Genomic DNA, 23,748 nt, shown 5'->3' with positions numbered 1-23,748 from the left:
CCTCAACCACCTTTTGCTGTACAAATATGACCACAATCATTGTTTTCTCTTTGTTACTCGTTGATTTCAGTTTTTCTGCCCCCATACGGTGAAATACTTCTACGATGTCAGGCATTCGTTCTCAGCTCACTTCTGGACATCTCTGGTCCACATTTGCACTGATGCTGTGTTGGATCCTGGAGAAAAGTAATCCCAGGGAACCCAAAATGGGCATCGCTGAGCATTCTTTTGGAGATTCTATTGACAATGTCTTCCATTATTTTAGTAATGGTTTAATACTCTGTAATTTTTTTTTTTAATCTCTACCCCCAAATATGTGGCTTACTCTGAAGCCAAGAATAGCACCTCTTACTGCATTGATGTGGTTGTGTTGCACAGCAGCCCTGCATAAAACAGGACAGTGATTGCTGTTTAGGCAGAAAGTGATGGCGATGAAAACTATTCTAAATAGGACACGTTAAAAATAAAGGAAAAATAATTTAAGCAAAACTTTTGTTTCCTTTCTATCTGGGACAGACTCATAGACAGAAAAGTGATTAGGCATCAACCTTATCTGACAATCTGATTAGGTTGTATCTCAGGATGTGGAATAATTACGAGAACAGAAACCATTTCCACATGACTATTATGAGCTGATCAAAAACAGAGGCTGAAAGAATAAACAGATGCACGTAGACACACACCCACACAAAGGAATCCATTCCACTTTAAAGCATTAAATTTGCCAATATTTATTGGAATGAATACAGGAATACTATGAACAGTCTACAGTAATCAGGTGTATTTGGAATATATACAAAGCAGCTGCACAAGGCACTTTATTATCATCTGGAGCAATGCACGATACAAGTCAGATGTCCATATTGCTTATAAATTAGCTAATGCCACTTAAAACTGCATGACTATAATCCTGTTCTCACTGAAGTATCATCGCGAGTGCCACTTTCCGAATGAGCTTGCTATGCAACCTCCCAATTGTTACAGCTTTCCCCTTGTTCATTACAACTGTGGCCAGCTCAGAATATCAGACAATAAGTTGTATTTTCAAGGAATCATCCCGATGGAATTATTCAGAGATGAGGGGGTGCTTTTGTTACTTTTACTTTTCCGTTCAAATTGAACATCACACCCCCGTCTTCACATACGAGAGGCAAAGAGGCATGTTGTACATTGTAGATGCTAATCTTCCAATGGTTTAAGTAAAGAAGAATGAATACCATTTTGAAACGTGTGGCCATGTTGGGAAGCATTGTATAAACTGTAAGGTGCTGAGTCAACCAAGCATGTGAAAACACTATTGACTTCTTCACCTGTTATACTTTAAATTATTATTAATACTTGGGCATGTCCAAGGTATCCAGTCATTTAATCCAGGAATGGTTTCATGCACTGAGAGTACTTGCTTGGATCGGAATACTGCCAGATACAAATGTTCCGTGGATGACTATTTATTGTGGATGTCGGTTGAAATAACATTCTGCAGTGTTCACAGGGGCAAGTCTATGGGTCGACTCCAGTAACTGCATTGGTGAGCGTATATACTCTTGACTATTCCATCTAATAATTGGCAGATTCTACCCTGTTGTGATATTGTGCTTGTTTACTGTCTCCAAATATTCATCCATTACATTATTAGAGAAATACATATTAACCCAAAAGTTTAGGAATGATCATTTCTTTAACAGGAAAGATCCGCTCAGAATGTTGTAGTGGCATCATATAGTGACCATATGAATACTGAATTGGTTTCTGATACAAACCTTGTGCAAAAAAACATTTATCCGCCCAAATGTCATATTTCAAATGTTGCTTAAAAATCAAGTAGTTAAAACTATCGGTCCAATCAGTACATCCCAATATCACAGTTAGCAATGCTCCATTCACTTTTACACATGTTTAGAATCTCTCCAAACTATGGACCTTCAGCAGAGATTTGCTACGTCCAGGCATTTGGTATTACAGAATGTGCAAGTCCCTTCTCTCAAAATTCTTGTCACTAAGTTGAAGAACTGCACAGATCTGCTGGCAGCAAGTGATCTTTGGTACTAAAACCTTTTGTCATTCTCCAAATAAAAGCAGCAATAACAAAGTAACTGTGCATTTAATCAAAGGCCAGGTCATGCGGTCTTTGAGATTGCTTAGATTTAGCAATGTCCAAGGTGTGCCGGTATCCGTTGGTTCAATCCACGAGGAGCTCATGCACTGGGGGAAGACACTGTCCTTGTTGCTTGGAATATCAGCTGTTTCGTACCTTTCCCTTGCGAGTATGCAGATTTAAAGTAGCCCAGGGGCACAATGGCACAGATCACAGCACCATCTGACTTCTCTGGCATGGTTTTGTTGACGAAACACAGACTTGTCTGGTAAAGGGAAGTGGGCACACTCTGGTAAAACAGCATACTGCCTTGAACATTAAGGCCCTGATCACACTGAAGGAACAAAGGGTTGAAAGGAATTGGAAAGGAGAACGAGAAAAAGAAAAATAGCCTTTAGTAACATTCAGAAACATTCCTACAAAACTGATGTTTCATAAACTATACAAGAAGCAAGATGTGATTATTAACTTCAGCTCGATTCACAATTTAAATATATAATGAACACTGGGTTCATTTTATTTCCTTCTCACAAGGAGACGCTTCATTACCTCAGGGCACTAATATATGAATACACACAGTGCCCTCTTAATGTTTGGGACAAAGACCCATCATTTATTTATTTGCCTCTGTACGCCACAATTTGAGATTTGCAATAAAAATAATCACATGTGATTAAAATGCACATTGTCAGATTTTATTAAAGGGTATTTTTGTACATTTTGGTTTCGCCAACTAGAAATTATAGCTATGTTTATACATAGTCCCCCCCATTTCAGGGCACCATAATGTTTGGGACACATGGCTTCACATGCGTTTGTTATTGCTCAGGTGTGTTTAATTGCCTCCTTAATGTAGGTATAAGAGAGCTCTCAGCACCTAGTCTTCCCTCTAGTCTTTCCATCACCTTTGGAAACTTTTATTGCTGTTTATCAACATGAGGACCACAATGAAAGTCAAAGAAGCCATTAAGATACTGAGAAACAAGAATAAAACTGTTAGAGACATCAGCCAAACCTTCGGCTTATCAAAATCAACTGTTTGGAAGACAGAGAGCACTGGCGAGCTTACTAATCGCAGAGGGACTGGCAGGACAAGGAAGACCTCGACAGCTGTTGACAGAAGAAGTCTCTCTATAATAAAGAAAAATCCCCAAAACCTGTCCGACAGATCAGAAACACTCTTCAGGAGTCGGGTGTGGATTTGTCAATGACCACTGTCCGCAGACGACTTCATGAACAGAAATAAAGAGGCTACACTGCAAGATGCAAACCACTGGTTAGCCGCAAATATAGGATGGCCGAGTTACAGTTTGCCAAGAAGTAATTAAAAGAGCAACAACAGTTCTGGAAAAAAGTCTTGTGGACAGATGAGATGAAAATGAACTTATATCAGAGAGATGGCAAGAGCAAAGTATAGAGGAGATAAGGAACTGCCCAAGATACAAAGCATGCCACTTCACCTGTGAAACACAGTGGTGGGGATGTTATGGCCTGGGCATGTATGGCTGCTGGAGGTAATGGCTCACTGATCTTCATTAATGATACAACTGCTGATGGTAGTAGCATAATGAATCCTAAAGTGTATAGACACATCCTTTCTGCTCAGGTTCAAATAAATGCCTCAAAAGTCATTGGCCGGCAGTTCATTCTACAGCAAGACAACGATCCCAAACATACTGCTAAAGCAACAAAGGAGTTTTTCAAAGCTAAAAATGGTCAATTATTGAGTGGCCAAGTCAATCACCCGATCTGAACCCAATTGAGCATGCCTTTTATATGCTGAAGAGAAATCTGAAGGGGACTAGCCCCCAAAACAAGCATAAGCTAAAGATGGCTGCAATACAGGCATAGCAGAGCATCACCTGAGAAGAAGCTCAGCAGCTGGTGATGTCCATGAATCGCAGACTTCAAGCAGTCATTGCATGCAAAGGATATGCAACAAAATACTAAACATGACTACTTTCATTTACATGACATTGCTGTGTCCCAAACATTATGGTGCCCTGAAATGGGGGGACTATGTATAAACACTGCTGTAATTTCTACATTGTGAAACCAAAATATATAAAAATATCCTTTATTAAAATCTGACAATGTGCACTTTAACCACATGTGATTTTTTTCTATTACAAATCTCAAATTGTGGAGTACAGAGGCAAATAAATAAATGATGGGTCTTTGTCCCAAACATTATGGAAGGCACTGTACTTCATCTTCGGAGGGAGGACAAAGCTCCAGAGAGACTCTTACTACCCAGAGTACAACTTCACCAGTCACTTTTAAGCAACCCAATTCATTAATGGGAAGAGCTTACTGTCACAAGACGCCACCCTGATGCTATAGCATAGCAGCATGAAGGGGAAACAATTATGGGAAGGAACTCTGGATATAAATAGGTAAAAATAATCAACATGGCCCTCTTAAAAAACAAATGAGTCTGTTTTTGGAACAGTTTTTTTTAAATCATAATTTTCATCTCCACATCTACTGCAACAATGACCAGAGAAGGATCAAACAGAATAAGACTTCCTTAGAGAGCAGGAACATTAATTTATCGAGACCTATCATCAGCCTGAAACATTAACTCCTTCACTCTCCATAGATGTTGTCTGCCCTGAAAAGTATTTCCAGCATTTTGGTCGTAATTCAGGTTCCTAGCCTTTGCAGTTTGTGGGTTCTCAATAAGGTGTTCAAATGTGGATGTTCAAATGTGGAGGTCCAGGTCAGTCTTTGATGAGACTACCACTGATTAAAAATGGAGCTGGGGCTGGCTGACAACAAAATTAGTATGGGAATCAAGGTTCATAAAATGAAATCGAGAAATGTCAGGTATACTGATCTTATGGAATGACTAAAACAGGCTCAAGGGGCCAAATGGCCTGATCCTCTTCATACTTCTTGTGATCTTAGGAATGCCAGCGGATGTGTATGCAGTCTACATTTGGCAACATGCTTGATAAAAGGGAAACAGTCAAAAAAACACAGATACAAGGTAGTGTCTCGTGAAAATTTCAATCCTACTAATCTTTTGACTTTTTGACAGAAGGATGTGGTGGAGGGTTGCTTTTCTGAGTAGAAGCTTGTGACCAAGCGCATAGCTAAGGGCTGACCTGTTGGAAGAATACAACATTATGAGGATAAGAATTTTTTTTTCATTCCTAGGGTCGTCTGAGGAGATATTTTTCCTGGTCAGAATCTAGAATGAACTATCTGAGAAGGTGGTAGAGGCAGCTATTCTCACAACCCTTAATTATCTCGATCAACATCTGAATTGTCACGGTTAGAAGACTCTGCACCTGTTGTGGGTAAACGGGCTAAGTAGAGAAGGGGGCAATTGTGGGTATGGGAATAGTGTGCTGAAGGGCCTGTTTCTGTGCTATACGACTCAATGACTCCAATCTGGAACAATCTTCCTCAAATAATAATGGCGCTTTGGATGAATTAAAGTTTTCAAAATCTGAGATTGCAACACATTTGTTAGGCAAAGGCATATAAATAACCAGTTAGTCAAGTCAGTCAACGATACAGATCAACTGTGATCTCACAAGTGTTTTGATGACCAGGATGCTATGCCTGGTGCCAAGTTTCAACCCATAACTTCAACAATTCCTTTCTCTCCACAGATGCTGCTTGGCCCGCTGCGTTCCTCCAGTAAATTATTCACTGCTACAGTGGAAAAAGCTCAAGAGGTCTCAATAGTATATTGCTACTCAATTGAACTTTGACTGAACCTTACAATCAAATCTAGTTGTCATTTCAATCTATGAAAACAAGCATCAGCACCGTCACAATAATGTGACTTTATATTCTTCAGGCAGCCAAATATTGGGGCAGGTTTTACAAGGATAATAAGCATGACATGGATAAACATTGCAGGGTGGGAAGTTCCAGCAAAGAATGTGCATTTGGTCCAATTTCTTCAACAGGAAGTGTGTACAGGATCTGTCAACAATCCTCACAAGGTACATTGTCCTGAGTTCCAACAGTCATCTAGTACTTGGAGCAGCTGGCAAAGAGCCTTTTCCCTTTCCTAAAGGCAACCAGTCTTAATGCAGTGCACAATGCGCCTGAACCAAATATTCCAATCTGTAATATCACAAAACTGAACAAACAGCAGGCAGCCATCCATGGCAACACTGATCATCCCCACACCCATGGACTTCCTGTGTGCGGGCTGTCAGAAGCACAGACCTGGTTTTTCTCTGTTTTAGCCCAGGATCCAAGTCAGTTATCATCAATACGGAGAAGGAAAACACAATTTTCACTGGGGTGGAGTTGGATTTGGTGACATCCAACTCCTCTCTCAACCCATCCATTATTTTCAAATTGTACAGCTACTTGTCTTCCACAAATTTCCTCCAACGAGGTTGTGCAGCCACTATCAGCAACTGCTGCAAGTTCTGTTTCTCAACCACTAACTCCATTGACCTCACTGGCAAATACCCAAACCTGAACCAGACTGTTCACAATCTTGATGTTGCATCGGATTCAAAGTGACGTGGCACCCTTTTAGATCATTTCTCATAACAGTGACTCAGTGTCAAATGTCGTTTGGTAACACTCCTACAAAATTATTTTGTGGTTCTACTCATTGTGTTAAATTAAGCAAGGTTCTCATAACCTTTGCTTTAAATGTACCCCTTAAGTAATGCAATCAGTAGCCAGAGGAGGAACAGGCATAGCATCTTAAGGTGAACATAAGGTGGATTTTCCTGGGATCTGCAACTAGTGTTGTGCTTTATGAAATGATCACATTATGCTCATGTTTGTACAATTCTCCTCAGTATTCGTCATGCTTCGTGCGAAAATGACTCCCTGGAGAGCTGCAAATGCTCCTAGGGTGCTAAAGCAGATCATAATCCCAATGAAATATCACCTTCAGAATAAAGTTGAGATTTCATATTAGAACACATGGAAAACATTTGCAGAATTAACAGTCGTGAAGATCTGGGACATTAAATGGGTGGATTCTGAAAAAGGCAATGGGGTTATTGCAAGAACACCTCATTGCTAAAGGAAGTGGTCATGCTGGAGATGCACATCAGCCATCGTCTACGGCTATGGAAGATGAAAATGAAGTATGTGAGTGCGAGAGAGAGCAAGCTTACCAGCTGACTGTCAGCACCAGCCTCACTCTGAAAACTCTTACATCCATTCAGGCCGTGCATGTAACTGCAAAATCCTCACAAGTATCCTCCTAGGGAACAAACACTCAACATTACCAATGTCGTACCATTCCATCTCTCTCAAGCCCAATTATGATGTCACCAGGGAATCTATATCCAACTGGAATAAGCATATGGTCCCAGACTGAGATTCTCCACAATCCCCTCCTAACTCCGCACAGCTGTCTCTCGCTTGCATCTATTTCCCCACCCCTATCACCAGCAATCGCAATTAAATCAAAGTATCTTCCCAATCCCACACCCAAATGTATTGCTCTCAGCTGTGCTTTACAGGCATAGCATTGAAATCCAGGATAATCTATTGCCCACTGAATTATTACTCAATCAGGTATACAGTGCCCTGTAGAAGAACTCAAATTTACATTATGGTCACAGAGGGCAAAGAAGACATTCGATCCACTGTCCATGCTTGCTCTACGTAGATGAAATCCAGCTAATCCATTCCATCGACTCAACACAGTCCTGCAAATACTTTCCTTTCACATACTTACCCAGCTCTCGTGCACGCTACAAAATGAATCTGCTTACATTACTTGAGCAAAACACAAAGTGCTGGAAGGACTCAGTGGGTCAGGCAGCATCTATGGAGGGAATGGACAGATGACAATGGACAGTTTCGGGTCGAAACCCTTCTTAACACAGAGTTCCTCCAGCATTTTGTGTTTTGCTCAAGATTCCTGCATCTGGAATTTACTGTGTCTACATTTGTGCTTCTATTACAACCCTGGCTGTGTATTCCAAAAGCTAACCACACGGTGCTCAAAACAAAACCTAACCACACGGTGCACAAAAACATTTCCTCTACTCTGCTCTGCCTCTTCATGATTTTAAAAACTGTACTTCTATCAAATTTCCTCATAACCTCCTCATTCCAAGTAGAACAATCCAAGCTTGTTTAGTCCAGGAGACCCAATAACCAAAGTCTCTCATCCTTGGAATTATTCAGGGAAATCTCTTCTGCACCCCAAAGCTTTCACATCTCTCTCTCTCTCTTTCTACAGAAGTGAATGGAATTCAAGAACACGTCAAGATTCAAGATGGGACATTCAGCTATATGTTACCCATCTATAGTAGTTCAGGGATTTCAGTTTCTGTTTCAATTTATGAGGGAAATGAAGGAAAGCATAGTTGAAGTGGGCCAGTCTCTGATCCCAACCCAAAGTATAAATAGATTTAACAGATGACATGTTGCATATTGCACATGCCGAATCTCATGGCTTGCTACTCAATAAGGCCACCATATTACAATGTTGGTATTTCCCTTTGCCTGCTGCAGTCTGAAAATCCAGCTTGTGTAATGTTTGAGAGTGAACCTTCATTACAGCTGTGCGTCAAAAACAATTCATTTAGTCACAGGTTTCTGCAGTGTTACTCTGAATGTGATAGTGAGCCAGTGAACTGGGATTTAATCAGAGAACTCCTGGAGGGACCTTTACTCCAGAATTTTGTGCAAAACGTGCAGGCTGGTGAATTTAAACCTGTTTTAGCTGGCAGATCATTTGTGGTTCTGCTTATAAATCACATTGGGACAGGGAGATAACAGCACAGATGGTGAAAAAAAAAATCGCTTTAAGGTGAAAGAAAATCCCAATCAAAAAAAGTTACTCATCCATGGTACACCGGAAAAATAAATATTAAATCAAGAGACTTATAAAGTTATCAAAAATCAGCTGCAGGACATTTGAGGATTCAGCAAAGGAAAGCAAGATGGTTTGAAAAACAAAAGGCAAGTGTAGACTGAAGAGAAACATACAAACAGACCAAGAGCTATTACACTTACATAAAAGGTGGGTGCAGGTGGGACGTGTAGATAGGGCATGTTTGTTGCTGTGGGCAAATTGGGCCAAAGGGGGAATGGGGTTGCAGGGAGAGATAGATCTGTCATGATTGAATGGCAGAGTAGACTTGATGGGCCAAATGGCCTAATTCTACTCCTATCTCTTATCTTATGATCTTACCATGCTGTGCGACAATGAAAGAATACTCCAGTAAGAATAAGGTTAAGCAGAGTCATTGTGAGGTTAGAAAGGGAAGAACATCTGCAGGATGATTGAGGATGTGAGTCATAGAATAGAAAAGGAGAAAACTGGACATGGATTTATGGAAGGTTTTCCACAAGGTCTGCACAGGAAGCTGGTTAAGTAGGTTAGAAGACAGTTGTGGGTGAAATGTGGACATAGGTTAAGGATCGGTTATTGAACCGAAAGTAGAATGAGAATAAACAGATCCATCTCAGGTCAGCAATCTGTGAATACTGGCGTAGCTCCAACGATTCACAATCCATATCAACATTTTGGCTGAAGAAATAAATGTCATTTTGCTGCTAAAAACGTGGTTTGAATAAGAATGTGGAGGATATAAAGAAGCTTGAAAGAAGATTTGGACGAGCTGAATGAAACGGCAAGTACATTGCAGATGGAATATAATGAGGAAAAGTGCAGATCATACATTTTTCCACATTTCAGGAAAATAGAGCTTTTGTTAAACGGTGATAGATTAGATAGCATTGATGTCAAAAGAACCTTGTGTACATAGGGCACTGAAGGCTAACGTGCAGGTGCAGCAAGCAATTAGGATGGCAAATGTTATGTCAACCTTTATATATAGATGCTTGATTACAGATGTCTTAATGGTATTAAGAGGCTAGGCTGCAGCTGCTGTTTTGTTGAGCTCTAGACGCTTTACACGAGAAAGGATGTACTTACTATTGAGGAAATGTAGAAAAGATTTACTATATTGGTTTCAGGGTTGGTATGTTTGCTGTACATGGAGGGGCTGGGACTATTATCTAGAAACCTAGATGAATGAGTGGGTATTGCCTTGAAATGTACAGATGTGTTGTCAGCAGTTCAAGTGCACAGCTTTCCATGACATTTGAGGGCAAGTAGAGATAAGCAAAATAACAGGCAAAGGGAAGTTCTGGGTTAAGATCCTGCATCATAACTGAGGAGGTTAAGGGGACATTACCAGTATAAAGAGAGGGGGAGGGGTGCGGTAAGCGTCATGTCCAGAGAATAAATAAAGCACAGCAACCTCCCTCAATGGATGAAACGCCACCTAACCAAAAACCTATTGGTGCAAAGGTTAAGGGATCTCACCTTCAATCACATTTAATTCTGTCTAAATTCACACCATGACTGACTAGGAGAACTGGGAAGCAGGTGTTCCTGTTCAATTATTGTCTTTATTTGATGGAGGACAAATAAAGGCAATAATTAAGAAAACTGAAATTATGAGCTTACACCTGCTTGAGCTCACAGCCGATTCAAAGCTATCACAATCACCAACCCCACAGCGCACAGCTGTGGTTCATTATTTGACTAGGACTTAATCTTAAAAGCTCACATCTCGCCTTGTACCTGGCAATGAAGAATCATTCAGCTATTTTAGATACAGCTCCATGTGATATCTGATCTCAAATTCCAGCTTCAATCCCAAAACAACTTGTACCATGGGTATTGTGGATAGAGACATTTAGCATGGGAACAAGCCATTACACAGAGAACATCCTGTACTTTATGTTTTTAGATATTGTTTGAACCTTTGACTACAAAGGGGCACACTTATGTCTAAGGTAAATGCATCCTCTGTCAAAACGTCCAATGAGTGTGCAACTTTTATATCACAAACAGTAGGCAATGACCTACACCCTCACCTCAACTAAATAAACTAAATCAGAACCCACTGTTTGGAACTCAGACTTAAGTTTTGCTGGTGTAAATCCTATAGTGTTTTCACCAGGGGGAGAGCACCACATAACCAGTGTAAGCTTCAATCTGGGAAGGCCTTTATGGATTCAGAGAATAAAATTATTCACTTTCAATCTCCTTAGTGGGTAGAATTTGCAGGTAATATTAATCCTCAAATGTGCCTGCTTTCCCTATTGTGCTGCTGCAAGTAAGAATTCCATTGCTCTGCTTCTGGGACACATGACAATAAAATACTCTTGACTCTGATGGGAAGTCTTATTGTTAAACGTCCCAAAACAGAACAAATGCTGGTACGGAAGTGTCATGGGGGTGCTATAGTTCTGCTGCAGATAGTGCAGCCATCTCACAGCCCCAGGGGCCTGAGCTCAATTCCAACTTCCTGTCCGTATGTGTGGAATCTGCACTTTGCCCTTGTGCCCACACGGCTTACCCCTGGTGCTCCAGTTTGCTCCCACGTGCCAACTACTGTAAATTACCCCTGATGTATATAGCTGCTGAAAGAATCGGGGAAATATTAATGGGCACATGTGAGAGAATAGGTTACAAGGAAATAAGCAGGAGTATGGAATCGATAGGATGTATCCAAACATTGGCATAGTTTCAAGGGATAAAAACCCCCATGTTTGTAATACAGAAATATGAAATAACTATACATGTACTGCATTTGAGAGCAGATATTTAAACATACAACAACATGCATTACAACCAGTCATCTTTCTCTCTATCTCCTCATGCTTCATCCATTCTGTCCAATCTCTCCCTTCCACAACTGCTGATCCAAATTTCTCATTTCATTTCTACCTCAGAGATCATCAGGGAAAACTCAAATGAATTTCAATTTTTATTATAAATACAAGTTAATTTTAAAAAATCAATAGTCAGATGGCATTCTCTGTACAAGCATTGACATAAAAAAACTTTTTAAATAATACATTGTGGTAGAACACACTGGACTGGCAGTAGGTTTTGTGTGTGATCTGTTGCAATATGTAAAAAGGCAAGGATAGACCTGAAGAGACAAGCACACCTGTTCCCATACTGCAGATTTCCACAGTACTAAATCTCACCAATACTTTGCAAAACCTTCTCTTTGGTGCCTTCTTCAGACCATTCTACCAAAATCCCAAGTCACCTGCTGAGGGTAATGAATATAGCCCAAATTATTTTCTGTTGGCCCACGACCCATAATAATAATAATAATAATAACACAGTATTAATAAACCCAGTCTCATTTGAAACAAAAAATAAGGCTGCAATTTAATTTTTTAAAACCTCTGTGCCTTGGCCTTCATCTTTTTCTTTTAATTGCAATCTAACCTTTTAATATTAGTTCCTATTCTTTGCTCCTTTATTGTAAAAATAACACGACCCCAACAGCAACAGCTGTTACAACTTGTATATCAATACTTGGCTTCCGTGTTCCAAAGTTAATTCCAGGAGGGTGATTCTACTCATTTCATTATCATGAGATATCCCTCTTAACTAGTCAAGGAGTTGATATATCGTGATCGCTTAAGCGGGTCCAGCGCAGATCGTTATATACACACACACACCTGTCGACAAAGTCAATCAGTTTCTGAAGGCTTGGCCCAAGTAACATTCTTAGCCATAGAACTGCATGCAAAATGTCAGTGAGACAGGAATATTCCCACATGTGGCACCTTTGCTTCCCCTCATGCTCAGGGTGAAGTCATGGGGTAGGAGGAAATGGATAGGTGCATGAGGGAAGATGGAGTCAAACACGACAGGCAGGGATTAATTCACTTCATTAGAGGTCACGTCCTACCAGGTTGGCTTCCATTTTCGCTTCCTGAGTAATATTATGTTGGCCCCCAGACTGCTGTATTGTATCTGGGTCCAAGAAACCACGTCTGTCAATTAAACTGGGGAACAAAGAGAAAAAGCAATGAGCAATCTCAAGCTTGGTATTATAGGACATAGCAGAACGCTTGTCAATATACTTGCATGGTATGTTTACATACATAATCCTCTGATAAACTCCAAATGGCAAAACAGGTCTGAGACTAATTCTGCCATTCCTTTTAGTTTCACTCCTTTGCGAGAAAGAGCAGAACAAAAAGCCATTTAACCTTCAACATTGTCGCGCACTTCAATGAATCTCATCCCTTTAGTGCACCAGCAGCTCCACCGAGTATCATCACTTCACTTACCTATTGCAAATGTAACAAATTATTACATACTTTCAAACCCAGGCAGATTGTTCCACTGATTTACCATGGAACACAATTTCATTTTTTTTATAATTGATTTTTAATTTTGTTTCATCCAAAGAAAGAAGAGGCAATGTTTGCAGAGGATTGTAATGCTGATCAATTAGGGCGAGGATAGTCACAAAATGCTGACGTAACTCAGGCAGCATCTCAGGAGAGATGGAATGGGTGACATTTCAGGTCGAAACCCTTCTTCATTCAACATGACAAGCAACATTGGTGTTAGGACTGGGTAAAAGGACCAAATTGCCCATAGCACGTTACAAGGACTTTACACTAGAACCTTGTAGCACGTCACATTGAAGATTCATCCTTATACTCTTTGCCTTTTGCAACTAATGTCAAATAGGCAGCATAGTGAACAAATCTTTTCACATTATTTATCTTTTATTAGCTAACAAAAAGACCTTTGCTGTCCATAGCTTCATCCAATGTCCACTGATTTGGCACAGCAGACTACGAGTTATCAGGGCTATGAAAATGGGCCTACAGGAAAATAAGTACGAGGGAGGGACACAATGGTTAGTAAGGTGGTGCCAGAGATATAAAAATGGCCTTTATTGAAATCCGACAATGTGCACTTTAACCACATGTGATTTTTTCTATTACAAATTTCAAATTGTGGAGTACTGAGGCAAATAAATAAATGATGGGTCTTTGTCCCAAACATTATGGAGGGCACTGTACAGTAATAGGACATAGAAGGTCATCTGCAGACACTATTCCTACCTCGGTGGCATTGGTCCACACAAGACTGCACAGCAGTTAGTGAAGATACTGTTGTAACTGTACGGATTGGTGCTTTCATCTGAATGCTTACTGGACCACGAGCCTTTAATCTGTTAAAGACATCAAAAAGGACATTAAACAAACAACAGGATCAAAAATAAAACTAGTCATTTCTAAAACTAGATTTCTCTGCACTGCGTTGGCAGAACGTCCTTCCCTGTATAAACCCTATCCATGTATAATTGATAGGCAGTTATTCAGGGGCATAGCACTTCAACTTCTGATTAATGAAAGGGAGGCACACAGCTTGTTATATACCTTATATTTCAGAACATGGGAAAGCAAGGCCTGACAAAGGAAGGCCTGAGATGAGGGAAGCCTACCAAAGCACATGACAGACCCGTAAAAAAGTGGACGGAATGATCCCAAAAGAGAAGTGGTTGCAAGAGAGTGACAAGGGGGTGTCAAAATTACTTAGAGGGGAGATAACGTTTCAGAGGGTAGGCAGAGCTCTAAAGGTTTGGGTTAGGAAGAGGTCTAACAGACAAAACTCCCAGCATGGAAGAAAATAAGAGTAAAGAAAGCAAAAGATGTTTGAAAGAAATTCATATGGAGGTCTGTTGGTACATCAATTGGAACAGGCCACTGGAAGTTTTTTGGTCTTCCCATTCACTTTTACAATAACAATCAAGGACAGCAGGGAGCCCGACACAATCCATTTATTTGATCATGTTATAGCCAAATGGAATCATGAATGAATCAGGACTGTTCACACAATGGTGTTGTTTTACTTACATCTTCATTAGTTGTCAGGTTGGAAGCCACCAGATACGTGTGAAACCCTGAGAGACCCAGAATAGACCAAACTGAGAAAAAACATACCACCAGCTCAAGTGCGGTAGGTGGAGTCAAGAAAAGTAATTTGCAACGTTCAACAATGTCAGTCATCACCATTCCCAAACCCACGCGCCACTCCCCAAAACACCATCCCTCTACAACACCCAGCCTCTCCATATCTGATTTGCTATCCTCTTGTTTTGCATAAAAGCCGATTTCTGCAAGTTTCTTTTTTATTGTTCTGTTATAATAATGTTAATGGCAAGGAACGAAGGATGGATACATAACACTTGTTCCAAAAATAATCTTCTAGTAACCAACAACTCATCCTCCAAAAAAGACCTGAAAGTATCATCAGATACAGTCCAGAAACATGCAGGACACAGCACGCCAGCTTCAATTGCTGGAGGTTAAGTGAGGAGATCTATATTATGCCCTCTACCTGTATTGTTCAGACCCACTACTAATGAAGATCACACACAGATCCAAGCCTAATACTAAATTAATTTGCATGCAGCAAGACAATTTCCCTCAGGTATTCTAATCTTATCTGTTGTGGCTCTTAGTTTCTCTGGTTACTTTCACTTTGATTTGGCCTCTTTCTTCAATGATCCTTGCCTTCCAATTTTCTACTAATTCAGGAAATATTCCCATTTCCTAGAAAATGTCATTGTGATACTGCTACATAAGGAAGGTGGTGAGAGGGGAAATGGAGGAAATCAGGGAATGACAAAATATGTTACACGCATTGAATTTAAACAAAATAAGAGACGATGCAAGGGTCTAAGCAGGATGTTTATCCTTGTCGTGAATTGTAGAACCAGGCAGCGCTGTTTCAAATGATGAGATCATTCATTTAATCCAAATGCAGTCATAAACTGTTGGACATGATCATTTTAAAGGTGTGAATTTCAAGATATCAAAGGGTAGTTTCCACTGCTTGAGTTGTGGAGTTAAAATAGAGATAGGCCTTCCTGGAGCAAACACAAGCAAAGGGTAGCAAAAATAGCTATTCTCTTCTGCAAAAAAGAAATGCTCTAAACTTTCAAGCAGAGATCAATAATTTTTGAAAAGCAAATATGTTAAGGGTCAGGGAAGAGGTGAATATTTAGCGACAGGCCACCGATCAGTCGCAATCTAATATAATGGCAGAATAAGCTAAGGGGTCCAAATAGCCTAGTCCTATGTTCCTAACATTGCTCTCTGGGGGCAGGTTGGATATGCATTAGAAAGCGACTTCTGTGTACTTAGCTTCAAGTGCAGTGCAAAACCCTACACTAAAATTCAACTGATTCTCAATTTCCTATCTCTGATGCAGAGGTGCTACTTTTATTTAAATAATAAAGTCCAAGTCAAGATCAACTGCCACTCCCCAGCCGCGTGAACCTCCCATAGTAACCCTCTGCCCCCACAAACCCCATCCAAAGAGAAACACATCCTTCTGGACGAAAGAAAATTAAACTTTAAACTTAAACTGAACTTTTACTTTCTAGATCAGTGGATGAATATACCAGTAACAACACATTGCAATAGCAAAGAAAAGGATATCTAGCTGGAGTTTCTTGGAGTGTGTTTAATAGCCCAACGGTCTGAGATCCTGGAGATGAAAAATGACAAATATTAATGCTGAGTGAGTTGATTAGCAATGGTACAGCAACCATAGTATCAGTCTTTAATTTACTTTACTTTAGAGATACAGCATGGAAACAGGGCCTTCGGCCTACTGAGTCCACGCTGACCAGCGTTCACCCATTCTCACTAGTTCTACGTTATCCCACTTTTGTATTAACTCCGTACACACTAGGGGCAATTTACAGAGGCCAATGAACCTACATATCCGCACTTCTTTGGGACGGGGGAGGAAACTGATCCGTCACTGAGAGAACATGCAAACTTCACACAGACAACACCCGAGATCAGGGTCGAACCCAGATCTCTGGCACTGAGAGTCAGCAACTCCACCAGCTGTGCCACTGTGCCCTTTGGCCCAACATGCCCACGCTGGCCCAGATGCCCCATTTACACTTGTCCCGCCTGCCTGCGTTTGGCCCATATCCCTCTAAACCTTTCCTATCCAAGTACCTTGTCCAAATGTCGTTTAGAGAGGGAGAGGGAGAGGGAGAGAGAGAGAGAGGGGGAGAGGGAGAGGGAGGGAGAGAGGGAGAGGGAGAGAGGGAGGGAGAGGGAGAGGAGAGGGAGGGAGAGGAGGGAGGGGGAGGGGGAGGGAGGGGGAGAGGGGAGAGGGGGAGGGGGGGGGGGGGGGGGGGGGAGGGGGGGGAGGGAGGGGAGGGAGGGGGGGGGGGAGGGAGAGGGAGAGAGAATGGCCTACTTCTGTGCCTATTTTCCTGTTTCTATGAATGTGTGACGTTTTGAGTTGAGACTTCTTCAGACTGTCAAAGCCCATTTCTTGTCTCAAGGGATGCTGCCTGTCCTGCTGAGTTACTCCAGCATTTTATGTCTATATTTGGTGTAAAGCCTTCCTACACAAATACCTTTCACCCGCTAATTTTAAAATCATAAGACCTGTGACCTCATCTCTAAAGAAAAGCAGTAATTCAGAGAGCTGGAGAGCTAATCCATAAAATGGATTTCCAAGGATAATTCATTCCCATACATGCTCCACCTTTCCTCACTTCCTATTAACTATTGGACTGTCCTTTGCCATAACAACATTTATACATAGTATTACTAACACGGGAACAATGTTCCAAAGCAAACTTACGGAGTGCAAGGTGAGTTATCACGCAGGCAAAAATGAAAGCAGTTAGAAAGGAAAGTGACAACAGAAACATGTAGAAAAATCTGTAGTTCCTTTTCCCAACACAGTTTCCGACCCAAGGACAGTGGTGATCAAATCGCTCTGCAAGATGGACAAAGATTCACATTAGCACAGCAAGATACACCTCTTCTTAGGGATTTCAATTCTGGGCTGAAACAACCACAATCCGTTTTCCAGTCCTCAGAGATCTGGCAGAGATGGTCCAACCCATCTGCTTCTTAATCCCACTAGATGATCTCATAACAGACCAGTGGATAATAATTAAGAGTTGGGAATCCAGATGACTGGGAGTCCTTGCAGAAATGCCCAAAATGATAACGTCCTCGGACTGATCTTTCCCTCGGTGACCAACAGCATCTAACTCACTGTGCGCCCCTTTTTAAACCTCGGTTTCGTGATCACAATGACTTTGGGGAATTGTGACAATTTACCTTGGCCACCATCTCCCACAAGCCTATACCCAATGGCACCGGTCCCACCAAATCCCCTGCCCACTTAGGAACCAGTTCACACCCAACCCTCAGAAACTCCAATTACATGCCAACCCCCAGAAACTGCAATGACATGCTGCTCGTATCTTTATCCAGCCCCATGCCCTTGGGTCTGCCCTCAACCAACACTCACCCACACAGTTATCACAGAGGCTGCAGTGCGATGTTCGTGGAGGCCGGAACATTTTGCAGCTGAAGCAGTATTTGAGTTTGACTGTCTGTCCATTGATCAACACCTCCTTTGTTCGAGGTGGCGGTCGATAACCCGACCCACCAGAGTTATCTGAAAAAGAAAAGAGTACATTTTGTTTTAAAGTGCTGGAAACTGATGATTTAACCTATATGACCAGGTCGAATGACCAATAAACAATTTCTCCCAAATGCACTGCCTCTCCCTCTCTGAAGGTGGACAGTGAGGGGCATGCAAAGGAGGAAGAAGCAAAAGTCCATCACAGTCCAGTTAAGGAAAGCAAACTTTACTCCCTTGATCGTAAGCCACATTCTGTCTGATCACTACTCGCTCTCCAACCACTGAGCCAGCACAACACGAGCTGCAGTTCTGGGAGTGATAGAAACCCGTTTCACTTTGGGTCCAATTCTCTGCCCCACGCAGGTCCCATTTGCTGTTGACACATACAGTGCATCGCACTGCAATTGACTGATTCGCTTCAGTCCAGCTCGGTCAACAAGGTAGAGTACAAGGGGCAAAGGTACACAAAAATGCTGGAGAAACTCAGCGGGTGCAGCAGCATCTATGGAGCGAAGGAAATAGGCAACCCTTCTTCAGACTGGTGGGGGGTGGGGGGGAGAAGGAAGGAAAAAGGGAGGAGGAGGAGCCCGTACAAGGGGCAGTTCTGCCTGAAACCAGGCTTATTTACCTGGGCGCCTCATCATTTGTAATTCCTCATTCACAAAATACTGGTCTTAGTTCTTAAAGTTAAAAATGAATGTAATCAAGCTCTCCTAACAATGGCCCAGTCTGTTTCCCTTCGGGAGTAACAGAAATTGAGAATGCATAAAAGGCTGGAATTGTACAAGAGCAAAAGTCTGGAGACACTAGGAGGATCCAGTGATCGAAGCAAGCACGTAACGAAATATGATGGAAATTACACCTTCAAATTATTTACTCAGATTACATAAAAAGCATATTTGTATTTCTTTCTTAAAATTAAAACTGCAAATAATTCACAAGCTAGTTAAAAATGATTATAACCCTACTTCATATTAACCCCTTCATATTCCAGACTTCCTGGGTTCAGCTAGAATGCAGGTAATACAGTCAGCCAAGAAGTACATTCACCTATCTGCTTCTCCAAGTTGGCTGCTTCATCCGGGGTAGATCGCGGCAGGATCCCAGGATCCGTGAAGCTCGTGTGCAGCAATGTGCTTAGTACAAACACAAACAGTAGTCCTGCAATGATTGGAATGGCCACGGTCAGGTTCTCTGTCAAGTAAGGACAGCTGTGAAAATGAAAGCCAAAAGGTTGACATTTATTCTGGACATGCATCATAAAACCACACAATTATTCAATTGGAGAGAATGTCGCTTTACTCGGTACCTAATGCGCTGGAGATACAAGAAACTGCAGATGCTGGGATCTTGAGCAAAACACAAAGTGATGGAGGAACAGGCAAGTGGGTCAGGCAGCCTCTGTGGAGGGAATTACACAAACGACATTTCAGGTAGAGACCCTTCTACAGTGGAGAGGTACAACAGCCTTCTTCTGAACATTTTTTGTTCATGTTCACTCTGCATCCAATGTGACTATCCTACTCAGCTCTGCCTCAGTGTAAAATACCACAGCAGTATCTTTGACTCAAGTATCCTCTGAAATAGTCTAGCAAGCCTCTCACTCAAGGGCCATTTAGGATTGGATGATAAATTTGGGACTTCTATCAACGTTCATGTCCTGTGACCAAATAAAAAAAACAAAACCGGGAAATTATTCATCACATCAAGCAATGGCCAGACATGCCCTGGCAGCCAACAGTCATAGAAACATAGAAATTAGGTGCAGGAGTAGGCCATTCGGCCCTTCGAGCCTGCACCGCCATTCAATATGATCATGGCTGATCATCCAACTCAGTATCCCGTACCTGCCTTCTCTCCATACCCTCTGATCCCCCTAGCCACAAGGGCCACATCTAACTCCCTCTTAAATATAGCCAATGAACTGGCCTCGACTACCCTCTGTGGCAGAGAGTTCCAGAGATTCATCACTCTCTGTGTGAAAAAAGTTCTTCTCATCTCGGTTTTAAAGGATTTCCCCCTTATCCTTAAGCTGTGACCCCTTGTCCTGGACTTCCCCAACATCGTGAGCAATCTTCCTGCATCTGTCCAACCCCTTAAGAATTTTGTACGTTTCTATAAGATCCCCTCTCAATCTCCTAAATTCTAGAGAGTATAAACCAAGTCTATTCAGTCTTTCTTCATAAGACAGTCCTGACATCCCAGGAATCAGTCTGGTGAACCTTCTCTGCACTTCCTCTATGGCAATAATGTCCTTCCTCAGATTTGGAGACCAAAACTGTACTCAATACTCCAGGTGTGGTCTCACCAAGACCCTGTACAACTGCAGTAGAACCTCCCTGCTCCTATACTCAAATCCTTTTGCTATGAAAGCTAACATACCATTCGCTTTCTTCCCTGCCTTCACTGCAGTTAATCAGCTGCAGTTTATAAGACCCTTGGAATGTGCGGTCCATCTGAAAGGGACAGGTTGATAATCCAGACTACCACACAACTATGAAAAGCTCTGAATTGAAGGTGTAGGCCTTTCTACGTAGCACCCTCTCATTATTTTTGCTTGTTGAGGATTCCAACATAGTTGAAGTCCACTAAAGAGACTTGGTGTCCTACTTGCATCACAGCTGACTATAGCAGTAGACTTATTTCACTGTTGTATTTCAATGCGTCTCCGCAAACCTTTGAATGAATCTGGGACGGAGGAAAAACAATTGTGCAAAGTCCTTCTGTGATCCCAATTTCTCAGCGTACCACTGAGCCAGGGATAGGTTGCCTGTTTTAGTGAACAATCGTTGATGGATCAGGAGAATGAGGATTCCAAATAGCTTCTGGTGGTTTCAGTCAGATTATAAATTCATAGAAGGCATTGGCCCATCGAGTCTACTCCGCCCTTCAATCATGGCTGATTTAACTTTCCCTCTTAACTCTAGTGAGAGTACGTGAAGAGAGTGAGAAAGAGATGATAAGTTCAGGAGTCTGATAATTGTTCTTCAGTCTGGGCTTTCAAACTCCTGTATCTTCTCCCAGAGGGTAGAAGAGAGAAAGGGACCATGTTACGTTGCTGGCCATATTGACGTCAAGGAAATTGAAGCTGTCGACTCTTCTTTGGACACATTCGTTGGAAGTGTTTGCAAAGATTATTCCTGGACACTAAAAATATCAAATGTTCTTTGCCTTATTTCCCCGTACCACCTCGTTCCCCGCTTGCCTCACCTGTTCAACTAAATAGCTAATAAATGGAGGAACTCAACGGGTCAGGTAGTGTCTGTGGACGGGGAATGGACAGACAATGTCTCGGATCGGGACCCTTCTTCTGTCCATTCCCTCCACAGACGCTGGTCGACCCGCTGAGTTCCTCAACAACTGGCTTTGTTTCTGCCCCAGATTCCACCACTCAGTCTCCTTGTTTCTCTCGCTTTCCCTTTAAGTTGCGTTGTTCTAAGAGTTAGGCTGGTTTAATGTTCTGATGCCATGATGCCAAGCTGAGGCAGTAACCCACCCTGGCACATCACATCCCCCACCCCCCATCACTCTGAAGAAGAGTTTCGGCCCGAAACGTTGCCTATTTCCTTCGCTCCATAGATGCTGCTGCACCCGCTGAGTTTCTCCAGCATTTTTGTGTACCTTCGATTTTCCAGCATCTGCAGTTCCTTCTTTAATACATCACATCCCCTATTCCCCCCACAGACGCTGCCCGACCTTCTCGCTAAGTTAAAGAAGAAACACTTACTCGAACCCGAAGAAGAGTCCGCTGGTGCCGACGATGAGGCCCAGGGTCAGGTAGAAGGCGCCGCTCTGCCGCCCGCTGATCAGCCGCCCGTCGCAGAAGAACCGGTTCTTCCCGGCGAACGATTCCCACTTGCGGCGACGGCGCTGCTGCTGCTGCTGCTGTTTGCCCGAGGCCGGGAGCTGGGCCTGGGAGGTGGCGCTGGAGCCGGAGCCGGGCCCGGGGCCTAGCGCGATCTGCCGGTACTCGCACACGTTCATCACCGGAGGGACGGACTCTCTCTCACAGCGCACAGTATCCGCACTCGAGCTCCGTCAGTGGGCGGCCCACCTCCCGCACGGCCCGCCACACTTGCCGTGCACTGAACATGACAGCCGCTGGTCACGGGCGGTGGCCTGGCCTGGCCGCGGGGACCTCCCGTCGCAGCGCCCCCAGCAGCCCCGGAGGTGGAGATGAGGCCCAGGCTGCTTCGCCTTCGTCGCCCCCGCCCCCGCCCCCGCCTGACCACGGTCCTCCAGCAGCGCAGCGCCATCCTGAGGACTGGAGGTGGAGATGAGGCCCAGGCTGCTTCGTCGCCCCCGCCCGACCAAGGTCCTCCAGCAAAGCAGCGCCACCCTGAGGACTGGAGGTGGAGATGAGGCCCAGGCTCGCCTTCGCCGCCCCCGCCCCCGCCCCTGACCACGGACCTCCAGCAGTGCAGCGCCACCCTGAGGACTGGAGGCAGAGAACAGTGCCTCGCCTCCCCGCTCCGGACCGAGGGCCTCCACATACAGCGCCGCCAGGAGGTCGGGACCGACAACCTCCACCGACAGCGCCTCCACCACAACTGCTGGACGGATGACAAATGTCCATCCCCACAACCTGTCACGTCGTGATTGGGAGATGGCTCCCGATCCCATGGCGACTGGTAATAGGTTCTGGGCCTCTCGTCTGGAGGGAAGAGATCGGCCTCCAAGCGATTGGTGGCAGCGAATCTCTCAAAAGCAGGGAGAGGAGAGAGAAGAGAAGCGCGGAGTATGGGGGCGATGAGCCGGCCTCCGGACACACCGCCACCCGATGGTGGGGCAGCTCCGCATTGGCGGCGGTCAGCGCCACCTGGAGGCCAAGGCCGGCAGCCTGGAGACGTGAACGAAACATTGTCATCAAAGATTATAGAGGAGCTATAATCTTTGATTGTCATGTTCTTGAACCAACTCGCATAACCCAACTAAAACACATTGCACCTCTTGCACTGCCATGGACTTGTTTTATTTCTAATTGTATTTTGCACTAATGCCTTTTTTTTTGCAGCCGTTTTTATTTTTGTTGTCTGGCAAAAATCATGTGCATCGTGTATAGTTTATGTTTGAAGAAAGTCTGAAGAAGGGTTTCGGCCCGAAACGTCACCCATTTCCTTCGCTCCATAGATGCTGTTGCACCCGCTGAGTTTCTCCAGCATTTTTTTGTGTACCTTTAGTTTATGTTTTTGTGGGTTTGTTTAAGTCTATATACATGTGCTGCAGTTGTACCTATATTTCATTGTATTTGTGCATACAACAATACACTCAACTTGTCCCAGCGTATGGTCTTATTTTCGGTTGGTACGAAATTCTGGGATTTTCTCCTTTAAGGTTTTTTTTAAAGCCCTTTTAGTCCTGCTTTTGGTCATCTTCCTTCAAGATTCAAGGTTCAAGAGAGTTTATTGTCATGTGTCCCTGATAGGACTATGAAATTCTT

General features: G+C 43.0%; 1 protein-coding gene across 1 annotated transcript; it reads right to left on the bottom strand.

Annotated features, from left to right (window-relative positions):
* Window positions 1-700: 700 nt before the first annotated feature.
* On the bottom strand, window positions 701-22,468 carry LOC129709809 (palmitoyltransferase ZDHHC18-like). Its single transcript, XM_055656413.1, has 9 exons — window positions 22,036-22,468; window positions 19,359-19,519; window positions 18,192-18,341; window positions 17,511-17,648; window positions 16,337-16,385; window positions 14,747-14,849; window positions 13,952-14,061; window positions 12,778-12,874; window positions 701-2,429 (listed from the first exon to the last, which is right to left on the bottom strand). Exons 1-9 carry the CDS (start codon window positions 22,290-22,292, stop codon window positions 2,196-2,198), a joined length of 1,299 nt encoding a protein of 432 aa, XP_055512388.1. The 5' UTR covers window positions 22,293-22,468; the 3' UTR covers window positions 701-2,195.
* Window positions 22,469-23,748: the final 1,280 nt, after the last annotated feature.

This window comes from Leucoraja erinacea, chromosome 26 (assembly GCF_028641065.1).
Source record: "Leucoraja erinacea ecotype New England chromosome 26, Leri_hhj_1, whole genome shotgun sequence".
In the NCBI taxonomy this organism is placed as follows: Eukaryota; Metazoa; Chordata; class Chondrichthyes; order Rajiformes; family Rajidae; genus Leucoraja; species Leucoraja erinaceus.
The sequence above is the reverse complement of the archived record's forward strand: the minus strand, read 5'-3'. Positions and strand labels throughout refer to the sequence as shown.

Coding starts and splice junctions, on each gene's coding strand:
- LOC129709809 (XM_055656413.1), bottom strand. CDS start 22,292: ATGAACGTGTGCGAGTACCGGCAGATCGCGCTAGGCCCCGGGCCCGGC. Junction 19,520..22,035: donor GGACTCTTCTTCGGGTTCGA/GTAAGTGTTTCT, acceptor TCATTTTCACAG/CTGTCCTTACTTGACAGAGA. Junction 12,875..13,951: donor TGTGGACCAATGCCACCGAG/GTAGGAATAGTG, acceptor TTTGTTCCCCAG/TTTAATTGACAGACGTGGTT.